Source organism: Stigmatopora argus, chromosome 12 (genome assembly GCF_051989625.1).
Source record: "Stigmatopora argus isolate UIUO_Sarg chromosome 12, RoL_Sarg_1.0, whole genome shotgun sequence".
Classification (NCBI taxonomy): domain Eukaryota; kingdom Metazoa; phylum Chordata; class Actinopteri; order Syngnathiformes; family Syngnathidae; genus Stigmatopora; species Stigmatopora argus.
In genome coordinates, this window is record NC_135398.1 from 15,973,075 (window position 1) to 15,995,336 (window position 22,262).

The 22,262-nt window shown below is 42.6% G+C and overlaps 1 protein-coding gene across 1 annotated transcript in view; it reads left to right on the forward strand.

Moving 5' to 3' along the window:
* Positions 1-22,262, forward strand: part of LOC144086196 (sodium channel protein type 2 subunit alpha-like) — an 86,916-nt gene that overhangs the window by 13,703 nt on the left and 50,951 nt on the right. The window contains 5 exon segments of the mRNA XM_077616040.1: positions 7,455-7,583; positions 7,921-8,012; positions 8,101-8,343; positions 8,434-8,497; positions 20,091-20,232. Of these exon segments, the coding sequence (XP_077472166.1) occupies positions 7,455-7,583; positions 7,921-8,012; positions 8,101-8,343; positions 8,434-8,497; positions 20,091-20,232 (670 nt within the window).

A 22,262-nucleotide genomic window follows, 5' to 3' on the forward strand; every position in this document is an offset into this window, starting at 1 on the left:
CACAATTGAAATATTATTTAGGAATAAAGCCATATTATACTCACCAAAAATTCTTTTTAACTGTACACAATATCCATCCTCCTTTCTTTCTTCCTTCTTTCCTATCGCCATCAAAGCTAATGATGAAAGTCGAGCCTGTCCTGTCATATTTCCGGCATAGTCCGTGTTGACAATGGTTTTAAATCAACACAACAATATATTTGATGTTGCAGCTAAGTTAGCACACTGAAAGTGGCACGCACACACCATTTTCCCGGCTGTAACAGGCTTGCTAGCTTCGGAGTTGACCGCCCTTTCTTAATGATGTCCATTTTTTTCTGGAAAAGTCTGTCTGGAAAATAGCTTTGTGAGAGAAATCTGCAACAGAATCCATTTGTTTTTGCCACTGTCGGCCATTGTGGGTGGAGTTTGCGATCTCTGGCTGCGGCCTGCCTATTAGCCAATCATAGTTGCTGAAAGCAATGACATACCCCAGCCAGCAAAATGCTAATGCACATGAAAAAGCATTGTGGGGTTGCCAACTCGAAATCTGATTGGTTAAAAGCAACAGTCTAGTTTAATGCAGCAGAGCCCGCAGAACTGATTGTGAAGGCTTTGAGGCAGATCTGATCTGGCAACAAATAATGGCTGAAATGTGATTGGTTAAATGCTTCAATATGAAAACACATCTGGAAGCAGTGCAACCAGGGGGGAAAGCAATGAAAGGAAGCTAACAGACCATTTGGAATAATAAGTATTGATGGACAAAATATAATATGATTCAGATATTTCTTAGGCCAGCAGTGAAGGCCTTGAAGGCCCTGACGGCCCGCCACTGGTATTCCCATAGGTATCGTGTATACAGACTAGATTTCCGATGCGCGTTGTGAGGCAACGGAGCTAGATGTCTTCGCTTGTCGGCCATCTTAAAAACAGGCCCATTCGCTCCTATTAATATAATTAGTCAATAGAATTTGCTCTTTGAAAGGACAATATATTGCTTGATTTAAAATCAAACGTGTGCATCTATATCAAAGTCAGAGATGCAGTATTTTTGGCATACTTCATAACAAATATCAGCATCCAGTCAGAATCGTAGCCACATCAATTCGCGATTAAAAACCAAACAGTTAATAGTAATTTAGTGGAGTCACTCAGTGCCCCCCGAGGAACCCAATTTCCTTTGTCTTCTTTTTAATAACATTTTTAATAAAATAATTTTATTTATTGCCTTTTATTTTAAAAATGGAGTGCTCAACGTAGGAACCGTTTAACGTGTGTAGTGTGTTTAGAGACGAGCCCATTTAGTACGCACACACCCAATTGTTAATGTGTTTGTGTTGTCGAGTGAGTTTTTGCTGTTTTATTTTCTTTAATAAAGAATATAAAGAATATGTGAATTTCCTTTGTCTTCTTTAATAGTGGTTAAGGTTAGGCGAACTGTCTGGCAAAGAAGTGTCCGGTGACGAATTGTCCGGTCGACGAAGTGTTCGGTCGACGCACTGTCCGTCGACCAAGTGTCCGTCGACAAAATGTCCGGGTACCAGCTCTAGCCAGTCCTAATTGAGGAATCATGTAAGATATGGTGCATGTATATGTTGGAAATTTTTACATTATGATTGGACTCAAGCTAGTCAATTTGTAACATATATGAATGAATGCCTGCTGTTACATTGCATGTCTAAGATGTTTACAAGCAATGGTTTATCACTTTGTTAGTAATTGTTCATTCTGTTAAGTTTTAGTCCAGTTCAGTTCAGTTATGTTTATTTCACAAATGGGTAAAAAATTACGTAAACTCAAAAAGAATGTGGAAATCGGAACACTTGTAGAAGTGGGTCCAAATACAGTTAGAATTAATAACAACAGAAAAATAAACAAATAACATTCAAGACAAAACACCAATATCGCAGACGAAAATTTACAGTCAATTAAGAGTAAGGAAGAAAAGGGTTATCCAGTCCCTTTAGAAACAGAATATAAAATAAATAGGTAAATAATACTCTAATTAACAAAAATCAAGCAACAAATAAATAAAAAAGGGTCATTAAATCACAAAAAAATCAGTATCAACCAACATGCTCTAAATGTATATATGAATATCAAAGGTGTGTCAGCAATCACTGCACTTGTTTCCTTTGGGTTTTAATGAAAGTGGAGGCTGAAGGTCTTTTGCCGAGTAAACGTAGCTTATGGAGAAGCACCATCAATTTCGTCACACGCAGTTTCTGCGTGTGATGACAAGTAGGCTTTTTGTGTTGTGATAACGACAACAGGGGCCTATGTCAGATTATTATTATTATTATTATTATTTTAATGCATCGGTCGTGAACCTTTTTGATCAATGGAGCCAAAAAAAACCACACCTATTTAAAATGTATTGCTCCATTAGCGCCATACAGCATGTGTGTGTATATATCTATATCTATATATCTAGTTGTGGTCAAAAGTTTACATACACTTGTGAAGAACATAATGTCATGGCTCCCTTGAGTTTCCAGTTATTTCTACAACTCTGATTTTTCTCTGATAGAGTGATTGGAACAGATAGTTCTTTGTCACAAAAACATTCATGAAGTTTGGTTCTTTTATGACTTTATTATGGGTTAACAGAAAAAGTGATCAAATCTGCTGGGTCAAAAATATACATACAGCAACACGAATGAGCAATTTTGGTGACTTAGAAAGTTGTGTCAGTGAAATGACCTTCATAGCATGGTCTCTTAACTTCTTGTGAGTGATTATGAGTGACTAAGGCTGGTGACTTCTCTGAGGCCATTTAAATAGGGCTCATTGGATGCAAACGCCCACAAACGCTACAATGGGAAAGTCAAAGGAGCTCAGCATGGATCTGAAAAATCTTTGACTTGAACAAGTCAGGAAAGTCACTTGGAGCCATTTAAAAGCAGCTGCAGGTCAGTAGAACAGTGCAAACAATTGTTTGTAAGTATAAAGTGCATGGCACTGTTTTGTCACTGCCACGATCAGGAAGAAAACGCAAGCTATCACCTGCTGCTGAGAGAAAATTGGTCAGCAGGGTGAAGATTCAACCGAGAATCACCAAAAAGCAGATCTGCCAAGAATTGGAAGCTGCTGGAACACAGGTGTCAGTGTCCACAGTCAAGCGTGTTTTGCATCTCCATGGACTGAGAGGCTGCCTTGCAAGAAGGAAGCCCTTGCTCCAAAAGCGGCACCTTAAGGCTCGACTGAAGTTTGCTGCTCATCACATGATCACATGGACCTTCTGGAGGAAAGTTCTGTGGTCAGACGAAACAAAAATCGAGCTGTTTGGCCACAATGCCCAGCAATATGTTTGGAGGAGAAAAGGTGAGGCCTTTAACCCCAAGTACACCATGCCTACCGTCAAGCACGGTGGTGGTAGTATTATGTTGTGGGGTTGTTTTGCTGCCAATGGAACTGGTGCTTTACAGAGAGTAAATGGGGTATTGGAGAAGGAGGATTACTTTCAAATTCCTCAAGATAACCTAAAGTCATCAGCCCGAAGATTGGGTCTTGGGCGCAGTTGGGTGTTCCAACAGGACATTGACCCCAAACACACATCAAAAGTGGTAATGGAATGGCTAAATCAGGCTAGAATTAAGGTTTTTGAATGGCCTTCCCAAAGTCCTGACTTAAACCCCATTGAGAACTTGTGGACAATGCTGAAGAAACAAGTCCATGTCAGAAAGCCATCAAATTTAACTGAACTGCACCAATTCTGTCAAGAGGAGTGGTCAAAGATTCAACCAAAAGCTTGCCAGAAGCTTGTGGATGGCTACCAAAAGCGCCTAATTGAAGTGAAAATGGCCAAGGGACATGTTACCAAATATTAGCGCTGCTGCATGTATATTTTTGACCAAGCAGATTTGATCACCCTTTCTCAGAATAAAACTTAATTACCCACAATCAATACGTGGGTAGGCTGAGCTGTTGCATTTCCGGCTTTTCCTTCCTTAGCCCGTTAGCTCCCGCGATCGCTCATTCAAGACTACTTCTCGTTGGCAAGTGGTCGTGCGTTATCCTATTGTGAGGACATTTGTGTGCATCATTTTCGGAATATTTTGAAGGGAATACAACAGCAAACAGCGCATCGATAGCGAACGTGAGGGTGGAGTCGTGGCAAACAGGTAACCCGCAGAACGAAGGTAAAAAAAACAAAAACAAAATTAGAATTCAGTTTTGTGTAAAGTTACATTAAACATATATTTGAGTGTGTCTGTATATATTAATCCAAGTTAATTTAAATTTGTTTTTTCTATTTCCGGTGCGTGGTGAATGCTGAGATATATAAAACGACGTTGCATTTCGGTTGAGCTCGGTCTAGCACATTAATTCTATGTTCGTCGTCATTCCCAGTGGAAGTTTCAACTGTGGTCCGAGCTTTCAGGAAGGCAGAAATTACTCACTCGATTAATGACGACTTTGGTGAGATGCCCACCTGTTCAACATGAGTTATTATGCTATTGCTGTGTCACGAAAATACTAATACTTTAACCTCGGAGAAAATAAAAAAAACTTGTTTATTCATGTTGGGAGTGAATGGAGTTGTCAGAAAGCATAGATTTGTAATCTATTAATAAAGTTTGGCTGACTTATGACTGTTTTGTTGACATTCCCTTTAGCACAGCACCATCTAGTGGATGCATAACGTAACCCCAGCCTCTACTGCAGACCCGTATAATGCGGTGCGGTAGACTAGTGAAATGCGGAGCGGTGCACCTTGTGTGTCAAATACAGAAATAGCACTCCTTACTGACACTGCGCCTTTAAATGCGGTGCGCCATATAGTCGTGAAAATACGGTGTATATATATCCATATATATATATATATATATATATATATATATATATATATATATATATATATCAGTGGCGTGGCGTCAGGGCCTTCAAGGCCTTCTCTGCTGGCCTAAGAAATATCTGAATCATATATTATATTTTGTCCATCAATACTTATTATTCCAAATGGTCTGTTAGCTTCCTTTCATTGCTTTTCCCCCTGGTTGCACTGCTTCCAGATGTGTGTTTTCATACTGAAGCATTTAACCAATCACATTTCAGCCATTATTTGTTGCCAGGATCAGAAATCTGCCTCAAAGCCTTCACAATCAGTTCTGCGGGCTCTGCTGCATTAAACAAGACTGTTGCTTTTAACCAATCAGATTTCGAGTTGGCAACCCCACAATGCATTTTCGCAGACATTGCCATTTTGCTGGCTTGGGGATACGTCATTGCTTTCACCAACTATTATTGGCTAGCTATAGAGTAGGCGGGCCAAAGCCAGAGTGAGGCAGCCAGACTAGCAAACTCCACCCACAATGGCCGACGCATGAAAACAAATGGATTTGGTTGCAGATTTGATCACAAAGCTATTTTCCAGACGGACTTTTCCAGAAAAAAATAGACATGATTAAGAATGGGTGGTCAACTCCGAAGCTAGCAAGCACAAAGGGTGTGTGCTAGCTTCGGAGTTGACGCTAACTACAAAGAGCTACCAAACTATATTTGGAGCTAGCTGCACAAGCAAATATATTGTTGTGTTGATTTAAAGCCATTTTCAAGACGGACTATGCCGGAAATCTGACAGGACAGGCTCGATTTTCATCATTAGCTTCGATGGCGATAGAAAAGAAGGAAGAAAGAAAGGAGGATGGATATTGTATACAGTTAAAAAGGATTTTTGGTGAGTAAAATATGGCTATATTCCTAAATAAAATTTCAATTGTGGGCCCGGTTCTGATATCTAAAAAGCTTCAGTGTTTGTATTTAAGCTCCAGTGTTTGTATTTAATCACTAAATGCTGCTGAGTGGACGGAGCTACCGCCGCCGGATGCCACTTGAACGGCACCATCTTGGTTCCGGTATCTAAAACGGATACAGACTCAAAAAGACGTTGTAAAGTTGTACAAAAACTGGAACCACACACAGGAAGTCTTCCACTAGATGGGGAACTTCTGCAGACTGTGACCGAGGTAGAGAATATGCGGAGTCAATCTTCCAAGCTTATCCGCACAGCTCCTCTGTAGTCTGGAGCTGAAGAAAACAGCAGCAGGGCAGAACTTCTCGACTCCGCTTCCGGCCTGGCAAGGGCCGACAGCTCCTCCATCCCATCCCATGATGGAATGGTTGGTCAGAAGCGTTGCTTCTTCTCCCGGCACTTTTGTCCAGCTCCGAATTTCCAGCGGTAATTGAGGTGTTGCTCCTTCTGCTGTGTATTGTAACAGCTTGTCCCATGTGTATGACAGCATAGGTATGGCTGAATGGTTCCAAAAAAGAAGTAGCAGAAAGAAGCCAGGCTAACAGAACAAGAAAAGTTGTAAAAACATTAAAGTAAAAAGTATAAAGTACAAAGTAAAGTAAAAAGAAATGTATTAAGAAATACTAAAATGTAATTAAAAAAAGATAGAAGGGCTGTAACACACGAAAAACATAAGAGTGGACAGAGCTACTGCCACTGGCTTCCGCGTGACGACGCCATCTTGGAAAAAAATATATAGTATACATATATACATACACACATACATACATACATTCATACATACAGTGGCATACTCTGCTGGTGGCCGCCTTCCCCGGCTCTGTTATGCCTTCATCATGGAGACGCAGCTTTCTTCTAGTCAATGGGAGGCCAGCGAGGTGTTGGGAAATAGACAATCGGAAAACAACTGTACTACAAAAATTTACAATAAAAAAATTAAAAAATACACATGAAGTGTATTTATGTTTTGAGTGATGTTTCATTTCATTTGGCATGTCGTATTTTTCTTTCGTATTTTGGGACAAAGTGGTTCCCATTGAGGCTTTGCGTAACCTGAATATTTTGCATGTCTAAGCATTTGTAAGTAGAGGTACCACTTTATTGTCTCTTTTTATTGATTATATTGAAAATCGCAGGTGGCCCGGTGGGGCGAGTGGTTAGCGCTTTGGCCTCACAGCTCTGGGGTCCTTGGTTCAAATCCAGTTCATGTCCATCTGTGTGGAGTTTGCATGTTCTCCCCGCGGCTGCGTGGGTTTTCTCCAGGTACTACGGTTTCCTCCCACATTCCAAAAACATGCATGATAGGCTGGTTGAACACTCTCAATTGCCCGTAAGTATGAGTGTGAGCGTAAACGGGTGTCCGCCTCTTCGTGCCCTGCGATTGGCTGGTCACCAATTCAGGGTGTCCCCCGCCTTGTGGCCGAAGTCAGCGGCGATAGGCTCCCGCACTCCCCACGACTTGTGAGGATAAGCGGTTCAGAAAATGAATCAATAGTAGTAATACATTTATTATTGAATTACTGAAAATGTATTCATATTCACATAATCTGCTACATAAAATCATTTTATTTGGTGTATTTTTATGAATTTATTTTAGCCAGTTGTCAGTAGACAGTAAAGTGAAAAATTTTGTGTGACATCTCATCTTGAGCTGCATGGACTTTTTGAAAAAAAAATACTTTTCCTTTCTTAACCTTGTTCATTTATTTTTTTTCAGATATACTTTCACGGCAATTTATACGTTCGAGTCAGCAATAAAGATATTTGCTCGAGGATTCTGTATAGTTCCTTTTACCTTTTTGAGGGATCCATGGAATTGGCTGGACTTCAGTGTCATTGTCATGGCGTAAGTAACAACGTTTACTTACAGTAATGTAGGATCCACACACAAAATGTTCTTGTGTCAGTTCTTTCAAAACTTATTTGATTTCTGACCTGTTTAGCTCAAAACACATGTTGAATGAATAGCAACAGATGGTTTAAGTGAATTATACTCTCTCTCCTGAAAGAGATTTATAAATAATAATTATGAAGTCCGTGGTCAAGCTGCTGTAGGGTTAACAATTCAACCGCTTTAGATCAAATAGTTCGATTGACATATTTGTTATTGATTCATTAACTTGATAACTTTTATTATCACACGAAAAGCAACCCTTTTCTATGCTCTCTACCGCAATATCAAGATATGTGACGGAATTTATAGACCTTGGTAATGTCTCGGCACTAAGAACCTTCAGAGTGCTACGAGCCCTGAAAACCATCTCAGTCATCCCAGGTAATTGACATCTTTTAACTCTGTTCTCATTATTTCCATTTACTGGACGCACAAACCACCTCCCTGTTGAATCCTCTCATCCATGCAGGCCTCAAGACCATTGTAGGAGCTCTGATCCAGTCTGTGAAGAAACTAGCAGATGTTATGATCCTGACGGTCTTTTGCCTCAGCGTGTTTGCCCTTATTGGTCTGCAGCTTTTCATGGGGCTGTTGCGTCAAAAGTGTGTCCGTAGCCTCACGCAGTGCGTCAACTCTTCCTTTAGTACAAATATGTCTTTCACCTGCAACAACAAAACCTGGAATTCCATGGAAGACTTTCTCACCAGTGACGGTCAGTCCAAAACTGTTATACTACTGCTGTATTACTCAACATGCAACGTGACACTTTAGATGATGGTATTCTTGTTCCCATCTCCTTTAGATAATTTTTACAAAGTTGAAGGAGCAAAGGATGCTTTAATATGTGGATATGGCAATGATGCAGGGTAAGTTCCTACTAGTAAATAATCTGTATGCTGTTATATAACAGTAAAACATCTATAGTAGCTTTTGATCTGATGCCTGTCATGTTTACGGGCCGCAGGCCTTGTGCTAAAAGTCTTTGTAGAACCAGCACAAAGCGATACAAAGACCAGATAAGATGATGTGGCTCCATAATTGAGTTCATGACATAATGTATAGAGGGCTGATTGTGTTTCTGTGCGTGTGTGTGTGTGTGGTGGGGTGGGGTTGATGAGGGAGAGTTGTAGCGTGAGAAAGGCTGTGCACAAGACGACATGCCGCGTGGATTATCACCAGAGTGCCACTGGCACCCTGTTCTGAGAGGCATGGACTTGCCAGCTGGAGAGGGTTTTTCAGGAGATTTCATCATCTCAAAAGCTCCAAATAATGTTGAGGTTGAACTGGAGGCGACTTGATTACTGGATTGATACTCTGTTACGATGGTTGAGAATAAACATGCCCTTGAGTTTTATTTCTCATAAAATCTACAGTAATTGGAAACTCACAATAGATTACTTTTACCAAATGAAACAGTGTTTTAAGCAATTAAAATGTGCTGTTATATTGAATGCTATCATAATAGCTTTACATCTACAAAGAGCCCGCCTGCAGAGAAGGACTTTTTGGTGTCACAGCGTGCCTGTCACAGGAAATTGTGACACCATCCAAATATTGCTACTCAGCCTACATACGGAATAATCCTATAAATCTGCAAATGCTTTTGAAACAAGCACAACAGGATGACTTTCACCATGCCAGGCCTAGTTCAGGGGTTATAGTGAACTAAATACCCATCTGTGTCAATTTGAATTCTAGCTTAAACAAGTGCCTTCTGTGACTGTGAAGTATTTTTTTTACTAGTTAAGGGTGAAAATTGAGAAAATGATGAGAATATTTTTTTCTTAGTGTCACTTGTACTGAATTTATTTATCTTACTTTATGGTTGTTAATCTTAAACAGGGTTGCCAGTGGAGTTGTGACAAATAAATGATTTTAACGTTATCGGTTGGTCAGGAGAACATTTACAAGCATATTGCTATCAAGATCATAGTCTCATTATGAACATATACACATTTTCGATGCACTCCCATATGTAACACAAAACACAAATTTTAATGCACTTATACTAAACATATTTACGGATTAATAACACATCTGAGTGAGATGATCTGACCCAAAACACATACACATTCATCAAATGTGAATGTAAATTGTCTTACACACAAATATAACATGCTTTGCATTTGAAATTTGCCCTTAAAAGTGTGGATTTTTTGAGACTAATCTCACGGAGAACACATTTTGTGATTTGCAAACACATCTGCCACGAACACACACACTATATGCACACTTACAGTGGGGCAAATAAGTATTTAGTCAACCACCAATTGTGCAAGTTATCCTACTTGAAAAGATTAGAGAGGCGTGTAATTGTCAACATGGGTAAACCTCAACCATGAGAGACAGAATGTGGGGAACCCCCCCAGAAAATCACATTGTTTGATTTTTAAACAATTTATTTGCAAATCATGTTGGAAAATAAGTATTTGGTCAATACCAAAAGTTCATGATATTAGAGTCTGTGTAGGAATCTGTTTAGATATTTTACACCTGACACCTGTTATAGACAACAATAAAGCAGTTTTATGACGCAGAACTATTCCTTCGTTTCCATGGGAATCACAGAGGCTTGAATGTTGTTTGGTTTAATCCAGCCCTCCCCCTTCACCTATCCTCCCAAAAAGCACAGAGACTTAATCTCCTAAGAAGTAAAATCGGACTCAGTGACTTGTGTTCATTTCAGAGAGAAAAGCAGATATGCTTAAGGGCATTAAAGGGGAAATAGAATCATTTTAGGTCAGTAAGATCAGACCGATCCAGCTGTTCCACAGTTTACCTACAACTTACTGTTGTGCTGTTCTTGCTAGTTGTATTCATGCCTTTTCTGGAACGGGTTTACTGATAAGATAAGAAAATTAAGGTTTTAATCTTTTTTTCCTTTAAACTTGTGTGTCTGTATAATTATGTATTTAAATATTTCAAAGTGTGTTTATCCTGAACTACGCATGGACGTATTGTGTATGGATTCATCTGTTTGACATATAATTTAAGTTGGACAAAAAAGTTTATATGATGGGCTCATCAGATTGTTTTTCCCCATTACAAATTTATTTATGAACAAAATGATCATTAGCTACTGTATTTTTTATATGACTTCTTAGGCTAGCTGTGGAGACAAGATATTAAGCGGGTCAGGATGGAGGGCGTAAAACATAGAGGATGCTTAATCTTTTGAGTGTATTCCAACAAGTAATCCCTGAGTAGATTTCCAAATTAAAGCTTTGGATAGGGTATGATGACACAAACACACGCAGACAAGTTTGCTCAGACAGCACAAGATTCAAGTGTGCACAAATACCGCAAGACTCAACTGTGCACAAACATACACATTTTCTACTCAGAAGGTTGTGTCATAAATTATTCAACCAGTACAGCAGTGTATAGTGTTGAAGGATGACTTTAGAAATCTCATAATCAGAGCAAATTACGACTTGTAAACTAGAAAATGGTATAACACTTCTAAATTCTTATTTATCAAAATCTGTTTATGATGCAGAGAAAAATTTGAATGTCAGATTTACTAAAATACTTTACAGCATTGGGAGTTGTATAATTTTAACACAACTGTATGGATGCGTACGTTTGTACAGTCGTACCTCTACTTACGCAATTTATTGGTTCCAGAACTTTTTTTGGAACTTGAAAATTTCATAAGTACAGGTGTAATTTATATGTAAATTCTCTCATTCGGGCCACGGTCCTTACACAACTATATACTAATATTCCTAAAATGTGTTTAATAGTACTAAAATTATACGGATTTCGCAGGGGGGAGACAGACGGACAGAGAGAGGGGGGACTTTTTTCACGGTAACGCGCTCGTAACATAACATAAACAAATTTAAATGAACTTGGATTATGATGCAGACACACTCAAAAATAAATTTAATCTAACCTTACACTAAACTTAATTCTAATTTTGTTTTAAATTTTGATACCTTTCTTCTCCCGGCCGGGTTGGCTCTATTTGCCCCGCCTCCACCCCAAATTCCCAAAATGATGCTCACAAATGTCCTCACAACAGGATAACGCACGACCACTTGCCAACGAGAAGTAGTATCATACGCCATTCACACTGACTAACGGGGGGAAAAAACACTGAAAAAATGCAATGCCCGCCCAGTGCTCGCAGACATTACAAGAGGGTGTTGCGACCACAGAGACATTACACGAGGGAGTTGCGGGGAGAGAGACAGTGCCCATGATGTTCTTATGAGCAGCCTCTCGGGTCTGCTCGTATATCAAAATTTATCTCGTATCTCAAGATAAATATTTGCTCAAAATCTTACTCGTATCTCAAATTGCTCGTATGTCGGGGCACTCGTATGTCGAGGTACGACAGTACTACATTTTAGACTTTTACGTGTGCCGCGTTGCATTTGAACGGTTTTTAATCGCTTAATAAGGGGAATTGCAATCATTAATAAGGGGAAAATTTAGCTGAGGTGGACACGTATGTAAGAGATAATCTTGAGACATGGATAGTGGTTGCTGTGAGACAGCCAATAGAATTGAATTGAATGTTTTTATCTATAATCCTTACAAAGCGTGATTTATGTGTGTGTGTGTGTGTGTGTGTGTGTGTGTGTGTGTGTGTATGTGTGTTAAGATTGTCTCGTTACATTTGTCCAAACCGTGCAAGGTAAAGAGTTGTTTTTTTTTTATGGTGGCCAGAAACAGCTGTCGGATCCTAATAGACGAGTGATTTAATTTCTTCACCTCCTCTAAGTGTGTGAACTCAACTTTTATTTGTTACAGCTGAAATCTGAGTTAACGTATGAATCATTGTTTTTACATGATGTGCCCAAAACACACCGCGTGGCTGATTGGTCCGCCAGCGAGTTTCTAGGTGCTTCCCGGAACACTTTTATTTCTGTCGTGACGGGATTTATAAAATATCCACCCATCCAGAAATCACGCTTTATCTATTCTCTAATCCTAATAAAGCGTGATGTACGGATTGATGTGTGTGTGTGTGTGTGCACCTGGAAACTCGCTGGCGGAAATGATTCCCGAAATGACTTTGTAAATGACGTGGAACGGCGTCTTGGGTCAGCGCGTCCAGCACCATCGTGTCTCCCCGAGTCTTTCAGTTACGACGAGAAAAAAGTATTTCGGGGAGCAGGCATAGATAAAGCGTGATTTATGGGTGGGTGGATGTTTTATGTTAACATTCTCACGCTACTTTTGTCCAAACCCTTCATCGTAGAGTTGACATTATGGTGGCCAGAAACGGCTGTCGGATCCAAACCATGCGTCGTGCAGAGTTGCATTTTTTTTATGATGGCCAGAAATGGCTGTCGCATCCTAATAGACGAGTGATTGAATTTCTTTACCTTCTCTAAGTGTGTAAACTCAAGCTTTGAGCATTTGCAAGTATTATCGATGAGTATGCCTGACCTGAACTAGGTTAGCTTGCTGCTCTCTTGAGCTATTGAAGATATTAGGTGCTAATAATAGTAATAAATTAATCATTAATACATGGAATGTGTTATTAAAATACAAAAGGTGTTCGTTAAACACAAGGTAATTACCTATCTTGTCTGTAAATTTGGTGTCAATACGTCCATCGGCTTGGGAGCCATTGAACAAAATAGGTAATAATAACAGTAATAAATTAATAATTTATAAATGGAATGTGTTATTGAAAAGCCAAAAGGTGTTCCTTAAACAGAAGGTAAATACCTATTTTTCTGTAAATTTGGTGCCGATACATCAAATTGCTTGGGAGCTATTGAAGATATTAGGTGCTAATAATAGTAATAAATTAATAATAAATGGAACGGGTTATTAAAAAAACAAAAGGTGTTCGTTAAACTGTAAATTTGATGTCAATAAGTCAAATGGCTTGGGAGCTATTGAAGATCTTAGGTTCTAATAACAATAATAAATTAATAATTAATAAGTCAAGTGTGTTATTGAAAAACTAAAAGGCGTTCATTAAACAGAAGGTAATTACCTATTTTCTCTGTAAATATTGTGCCAATACATCAAATTGTTACGATCGCGCCGTGTCGTCGTGGCACGATCGGGAATGGATTTGGACCCAGGCGTGGGAAAGTAGGATTTGACGAGGCATTAGCTTCAAAACAACATCTTTAATAAATTAAAAGGGCTTTACAAATCAACAAAGGCTTGGAACCAAAACGGGAGCATGCAGGAATATGCACCAGCATGCAGGACGCATGCAGGAATATGGAGCAGCATGCAGGACGCATGCAGGAACGATCTGACAATGATAATAGAACTAATTGGTGTTTAAATACAAACTCAGGAAGTAATCAACAGATTTATTCCAGCTGCTCTGCCTTTACGGCAAGCCTGGAGGGACAAATGGCCGCTCCTGACAGTACCTCCCCTCTAAGGGACGGATTCTAGACGTCCTAATGCCGAATGTCCATGAAAAGCGAAAAGCAGGCAGGGAGGACGGACGGTGAACCATTATCATTGTCCAGGGGGCGTCCGCGCCAGCCCGTGAAGAGACGAGGGAGGGGCCGGTCCGGTGGGCGTCCGCGCCGGCCGGTGACGAGGCGTGGGAGTGGTCGGTCCGGCGGGCATCCGCACCGGCCTGAGACAAGGCGAGGCAGTGGTCGGTCCGGCGGGCGTCCGCGCCGGCCTTTGACGAGGCGTGGGAGTGGCCGGTCCGGCGGGCGTCCGTGCCAGCCAGAGACGAGGCGAGGGAGTGGTCGGTCCGGCGGGCATCTGCACCGGCCGGTGACAAGGCGCGGGAGTGGCCGGTCCGGCGGAACTTCCGCGCCGGCCAGAGACGAGGGGAGGAAGTGGTAGGTCAGTCGGGCGTCCGCGCCGGCTTGAGACAAGGCGTCGGAGTGGCCGATCTGGTGGACGTCCACGCTGACCCGAAACGAGGCGTAGGTGAGGCCGATCCGGCGGGCATCCGTGCCGGCCTGAGACGAGGTGTAGGAGGGGCCTATCCAGCAGGCGTCCACGTCAGCATTTGGAGAGGAGTGGGAGTAGCCCGTCAGGCGGGGCTCCCCGCTGGTCCTTTAAGTGTTGGCCTAGCCCCCTGCCCTTAACAGACACCAGAATCTTAGAACGGTTGTCAGGCACCTTACCCTGACTGCTTGGGGGGCCGCCAACCCCCTCGGCCGGGAGGGCCGGAGAGTCGCTCTCGCCGCCAACGACCCCTTCATCCAGGGGCGCTGGAGAGTCGGTCTCGCCGCTGCCGACCCCCTTGTCCAGGGGCGCCGGAGAGTCGCTCTCGCTGTCGCCGAGCCCCTCGTCCAGGGGCCCCGGCTGGGCGGGCAAGAGCTGGGCGGGCAAGAGCTGGGCGGGCAGACACTGGGCGGGCAAGAACTCGGCAGGCGGGAACCGGGCACCCAGGAACTGGGCAGGCTGAAACCGGGCTGGCCGAAACCGGACAGGGAGAAACCGGAGAGGGTGAAATTAGGCAGCCGGGAACCGGGCACCCAGAAACTGGGCTGGCCAAAACCGGACAGGCAGGAACTAGGCGGGCAGGAACTAGGCGGGCAGGAACTAGGCGGGCAGGAACTTGGCGGGCAGGAACTTGGCGGGCAGGAACTTGGCGGACAGGAACTTGGCGGGCAGGAACTTGGCGGGCAGGAATTTGGCGGGCAGGAACTTGGCGGGCCAGCCGGCACTGGAAGCCTGGTTCGTGGCTTTGGCACGGGTGCGACTGGCGGCCCAGGTGGCAAAGGGAGTATTTTGCGTGGCTTCGGCACGGGAATTTGGAAAGCTTGGAACGCCGTTGTCGGGTGAGGCGTCTGGATGGGCGTGGTCGGGCGAGGCGTCTGGATGGGCGAGGTTGGGCAAGGAGCTTAGACGGGCGAGGTCGAGCGATGAACTTGGACGGGCGAGGTCGAGCGAGGAACTTGGATATTATGACTTAGCTGTGCTGGCAGCCCAGAGCGACAGGCTGAGCAAAGGGTGGGTTTAAAGGTGGATGGAGGCTCAGAATTACCTCCTAGTCGGGATTCCTCCGCTGCCAGAACGTCTCTGAGGTGCCCCCACCACGGCGTGTCCATTATAAACTCACTAAAAGATCTTGGGGAGCTTACCGCTAAAACCATATGGTCGGGGAGCTTCGAGAAGGGTGACTGGCGTCAACGAGAGCCTTTAGACCGCCTTTACTGCAGTCTCTAAACACATGCCGACCATCATCCAAAGAGATAAGGCCGAAGAGCTCATCAGAAGCATGGGTGAACCGGACCTACAGATCTTCACAGATGGATCCACCAAAGAAGGCACTGCGGACGGTGGTGCAGGTTTCGTCGTCATTAAGGAGACTGCAATCATCTACCAATGGCATGGTGCCACTGGCGTCCGCAGCAGCTCCTACCACTCTGAAAAAGTGGCATTAACCGAGGCACTCTCCTGGCTGAGGGAAACAGCAGACTGGCAGACATCAATCATCCTCAGTGACTGCAAATTGCTGGTCCAAGCTATGGGAAACCCCCACACGCAAGACCCCGCCATTCGGAGACTTCAGGGTGACATCGCCCTTTTCCCTCCGCCTAAGCGACTACAGCTACTGTGGATCCCGGGCCACTGCAACATATGCGGTAACGACCTGGCCGATGCCCTAGCTAAACTTGGCTCGTCAGATGACCAAACCCATACCTCCCCGGACGCAGCCACAAGACGCGCCATCATCCAACGTGAAGATCGCTCCCCCCCTCTCCCACCCTCGCCTTTTGCAGACCTGCACTACGAAAGTCACAGAGGAAGAACTTGCCCTATCGAAAGGAGACCGCACAGACCTGATTCGTTTCCGCAGTGGACACCACCCCCTGCTCCGCCGTTGGCTCCACCTTATGGGGAAATCCGACTCGGAACGCTGCCGCCTGTGCGACGAGGAAACTGAGTCGTCTGAACACCAATGGCTCCGCTGTCCGGCCTTAATGACCGAACGCTACCATCGCGGCCTGGGCAACTCCCTGGATGAACTAATCCGTGTTCCAGTGGCAGCTCTAGCGCTGCTGAGGGTAATCCTCAGGCGCCTGAGGTGAAAAAGAAGAAGAAGAAGACGAGAGCGTCGGTGCGAGTTTGGGTGGCTTTCCGCTGGGTCCATGATCGTTCTGTTATGAAACGGCTGTCGGATCCTAATAGACAAGTCATTGAATTTCTTCACCTTCTCTAAGAGTGGAAACTCAACTTTTATTTGTTAAACAACCATTTTTCAAAAGAGATTTTTTTTAAATAGCGCAACAATTGTCTTTTGGTTCTAAACAAGCATGCTTGTTGTCTATATATGATTAAATGAGAGCCCAGTAGAGGGTAGCGAGGTCTCTAAAGCGAGAATCAATGCATCCGCGACAATATTTTCAAAATAAAATAACAGATAAGAAAATTAACTAACTTGGATCTTTTTCGTATCTCGAGTCACTCATTTGCATATAAAACATTTTGTAACCTGAAAATTTCATACCCAGAGGCATTCGTAAGTAGAGGTATAACTGTATTTGCTTATTTGATATTCACTGGGCGACCCTGCGGCCGAGTAGTTATGGAGTCAGCCTCGCAGTTCTGGGGTCGAGGGTTTGTTATAGTGTTCTTATTTTTGCTCTGAGGATTTTGTGAGACGAGAGGCAGACAAGACATTATTGAAGCTTCAATGGTCAATTCTCTTTTAATTAACAAAGGAAGAGACGACTTCTCGTAGATCTGACTCCCATTTAAAAAAGCTCTCTCCCGCAGCCCAAAGTGGACCTTAATTTGAATATTAGATTTGGAGCGTATGCCAGCTGACTTTGGGCCAGAGGCGGGGGACACCCTGAATTGGTGGTCAGCCAAAGACAATCGCAGGGCACAAGAAGACAAACAACCAGTCACACTCACACTCATACCTAGGGGCAATTTAGAGTGTCCAATCAACCTACCATGCATGTCTTTGGAATGTGGGAGGAAACCGGAGTACCCGGAGAAAATCCAGGCAGGCCAGAACATGCAAACTCCACACAGGTGGACCGATTTGGTTTTGAAGCCAGGTCCTCCATTTTAAGGCCGATGCGCTAACCACTCAGCCGCCGGGCCGCCCATGGACTAATATTTCTATTTTAATTATGCAATATTACTACTTTTCTCTCAGAATGTTATAATATATGACTTCTTTGCAGGCAATTTCCCATGGCACACCTCACCATTGTCATGACCATCAACACAGCAGTGTGCCATGACTCAGTTGAGCTAGATCAGACATGCAAATTATGAGGTGTATGTCAAAAGTATGTAAATCAAGGATTTTCACTTTTTTATGAATTAATTTTTGGAATTGTTGTTGCAATCAATTTAAGGAATGCATTATTCTGGTTGGTTGTTGCGGGGGTAAGTGGAAGATCATTTTCAACTGCCACTTTCATAGCAGCGGGTGTTTATTTCTCATGGTAATCTGATACAATTGACCATCCATGGAACATTTGAGGGGCATATTAAGTATTTTTTTCTAAAATATCTCTAAAATATCTCTAAGGTGAGCATGTTGCAGTAATTAGGGTACATAAAAAAAGATCCTTCGGATTTACATGACCGGGTGTGGAGGAGTTTGGCCAATCAGTCTACATTGTGTTTTGTGGACTTGGAGATGGTGATCCTTTGGGGAGTCTTGCGGAGGATACTCCAGGAGTATGGTTATGTATAATCACTGTCAGTGTCACCTCTCTTTTTTGGCTCAATAATGAGCCATGCCACTACATATTAATGAAACTGTCTACATCTTGATTATTGCCCCTGGATTTGGACTGTGCTCTTCCGAAGAAAAACTAACTCCATCCAATAAGTCTTATTCTTTTGAAGCTAGACAAATATTAAGGTGTGAAGTTTTCCTAATTAATGTACTTTAAGTTCTACATGTTTTTAAATGTCTATGACTGTGTTCATAAAAACTCACATCGCTATATTTGTATTCATTCATTCATCTTTCGTTCTGCACATCCTTGCTAGGATTGTTGGACCTATCCCAGCAGACATCGGGTGAAAGACAGAGTATACACCCTAGACTGGTCGCCAGTCAGCCATAGGGCACACAAAGAGACAGACAAAAATTAACACCCACAAACATACCACTACTAAGCGGGAATCGATCCCTGGCTTGCCTGCATTGAAGTCAGGCAAGTGAACACCTACACCATCAGGTGGCCCACTATCTTTTGATAGAATATTTGGTTCACATAATTCAAATAATGGGCGGCCTGGTGGCACAGCTCTGGGGTCCTAGGTTCAAATCTGTGTGGAGTTTGCATGTTCTCCCCGCTCCCTGAGCCTCCGTGGGTTTCCTCTGTGTACTCTGTTTTCCTCCCAATTCCAAAAAACATGCATGGTAAGCTGATTGGACACTCTAAATTGCCCCTACGTATGGGTGTGAGTGTGCATGTTTGTCTGTCTCCTTGTGCCCTGCGATCGGCTAGCCACCGATTCAGGGTGTCCTCGGCGTCTGGCCTGAACTCAGCTGGGATAGGCTCCATCACCCCCCACGACCCTAGTGAGGATAAAGTGGTTCAGAAAATGAGATGAGATTCAAATAATTGAAATATGAAATTATCTTATGTGTGGCTTCACACATTCAGCACAGAGAGATAATGGTCGTGCTGATGATGATAAAGCTTGTTCTGCCGTGTCTCCTGCATATTAGTGAGCATCCCTCCCCAGCTGGTTGGTTGGTGGTTGTCTAGCTGTCCAGCTGTTCTCCCAGCAGCACTCTTTGTCCAGCTGTTTCCCAGTCATTATGAAATTATTTTGCACTCAGATTGACATGGCAGCCCACATTCTTCTCCACTGCCAGACCTAAATATTTTCTGCAATACATCCCTGCTGACAATGAAGATCAGAAATTGAAGCAACAAACTGAAAAATGTTTGAACCCCAGTTTGGTATCCATCTGGCTGGCTCTATAATCTCTTTTACTGCAGTGCATTTTAGTTCAGCAGAGTGGGATGAATTTCAAATGCCCTCCACAGTTGATATAATGGCAATGATAGCAGTGACATGGACTTACTGGACACCCTGCTGCAGCCAAAGGCCGCAAGGCTCATAATGTTGATACTAGAGATGTTTTAACCTTGTTACAGTGGCACGCACGATATCACAACTGATTTACCTAATTGTCCACTCCCTTTGGTAATCTAGACCTGGGTAGTGAACATGCGGCTCTTGAGCCACATGGGTCTCCTGGCCAAAATGAATGTGGCTCTGGTTTTATCATATTTTTTATATACTTACTGTGACTCTGTCTCGTTTCATGTCACGTTATACTCTTTTAAAAACACTCAAAACGAGGGTCGACACTTCCCTTGAAATGAACACATTGTTTTTTGTAGGGGGGGAGAAAATGTTATGGTGAATAATATGATTTTAATTGTGTGTTTTTGTGTGTGTTAGGGTCTGTTTCACAGTTGAAAATGTTTGCTCTTTGTGTCTAACTTGTTTGCTACCCCTGATCTAAACCGTTTTTTAAAATAATGTCTCTGTACACTTGTATTATAGGAAGTGTCCAGAAGGATTTGACTGCATAAAGGTTGGAAGAAATCCCAACTATGGTTACACCAGTTTTGATAGTTTCGGCTGGGCTTTTCTGGCACTTTTTCGTCTCATGACCCAAGACTACTGGGAAAAACTGTTTCACCAGGTATATGTATGACTGATACAGAAGTCTTACTGACATTTACCAAAATTGTTTGACTGCAGTAAGTGCTTCAAAAGGTTATGCAACAAAATGTTAAATTTTGCTCAGTATTGTTCGCGTATAAGCCTACCCTTAAAAATTGTATAAGACACCCCCTGATTCACAATTTTCACATCCATATTCATGGTTTTAATAGGGAGTACAAATGTGTTATTTTGAACGGAAAATCTTAAGAAAAATCATCGCACGTAGTATTTCTGAGATACTGTATGAATTGAAATGATTGTCTGCTGGATTGCATATTCCTAAAGGTTGTTGCCTGCACGTAGACAAATTCAAAAGAGAAGTCACGTGAGCAATACAACCAGGAAGTGTGTCCGTAGAGGTCTAGTTTGTCATCCCTAGGTAAGATGCGGCGCCCTGAGCTAACAATGGCAGGCACAAGTAAGTGAGTTTTTTTCACGTTTTATGCAAGATCCGTTTTTTTCTTGAAATTGTATTCAAAAATAAATTTCATTAAGCATTTTATATGTTTATATTTTCTCTATTTTGAAATAAATGACCGTATCGGCCGCATTGTGTTGCGTTTTGATGTTTCGTCTTTGTCACCTTGTAGTTTCGTGTATGTCAAGTCTAATTTGTGCGCATATAAGCTGACCCTCGATTCAGTCATCATTTTTTGGAGCGACAAATACGGCGTACATGCGAGAAAATACAGTAAGTGCTACAGTGTACCTCTACTTAATTAATTGGTACCAGAACTTTTTACGTAAGTTGAAAATTTAGAGTAGAGCAGTACTTTATACAGTGGTACCTCGTCATACGACCGTTCGTCACACAATATTCTCGTCTTACGACGGAAATTTCGATCGAATAATTCGCCCGTCATGCGATCAAAATTTCGTGATGCGATCAAGCCTTTTTTGCATATCTTTCGTTTGTAACAATATCTACGAGCACTGAACGATTAATTCAGACAAGTTCCGACCAGGAAACGCACAACGCGCATGCGCTGGCAAAAAGAGGGCTTTCTGGGTAATGAAGTATACTCGTGCACACAACGCCGATAGGCAATGGCACTCTTTCTCAGAATGAAACTTCATTACCCACAATCAATACGTGGGTAAGCTGAGCTGTTGCATTTCCTGTTAATTTTATTATCTAATACGAGGAGTATTATATTACTTCTCGTTCGATGCTCCTAAGAACATCAGCGGCACTGGCTCGCAATTCCCTCTTTGTAATATTTCTGGTCGCAACTCTCTCTCATAGGCGCCGTTCAAAGCGGCTGCGTTCAGAGCCATTTCAACGAGGGAGTTGTGAGCCGGTCTTTATGAGCAGCGGAGCGATCGCTAAAATGTACTACAAGACTATTTCTCGTTGGCAAGTGGTCGTGGGTTATCCTATTGTGAGGACATTTGTGTGAATCATTTTCGGAATATTTTGAAGGGAATACGTAGTACAACAGCAAACAGCCCATCGATAGCGAACGTGAGGGTGGAGGCGTGGCAAACCGCCAACCTGGAAAACGAAGGTAACAAAAGATTACAACAAAATTAGAATTCAGTTTTGTCTAAAGTTACATTAAACGTATGTTTGAGTGTCTGTATATATTAATCCAAGTTAATTTAAATTCGTTTGTTCCATTTACAAGTGCGTTGTCGTGGAAAAAAAAACGAACCCCACCCCCCACGCCCTCAAACGTCTCTGTCTCCCGTCGGCGAAATCTGCCCAATTTTAGTTAGATTAAACACATTTTATTACTATTAAACCACTAGTTATGTGTTACTTTGTTAATAGATGGTGAATTAGAAGAAATAAAACATTTTTTCCAATCCAATATCCTGTTATTGTTTTTTTCAGTGGGTTGGAACGAATTAATTTGTTTCCCATTCATTTCAATGGGAAACGTCCGCTCGAGTTACGAGAATCTCGTCATACGATCTCAGTCCCGGAACGGATTAAGATCGTATGTCGAGGTACCACTGTATATGTAAGTACTCTAATTCGTTTCACGGTCCTCACAAAACTAC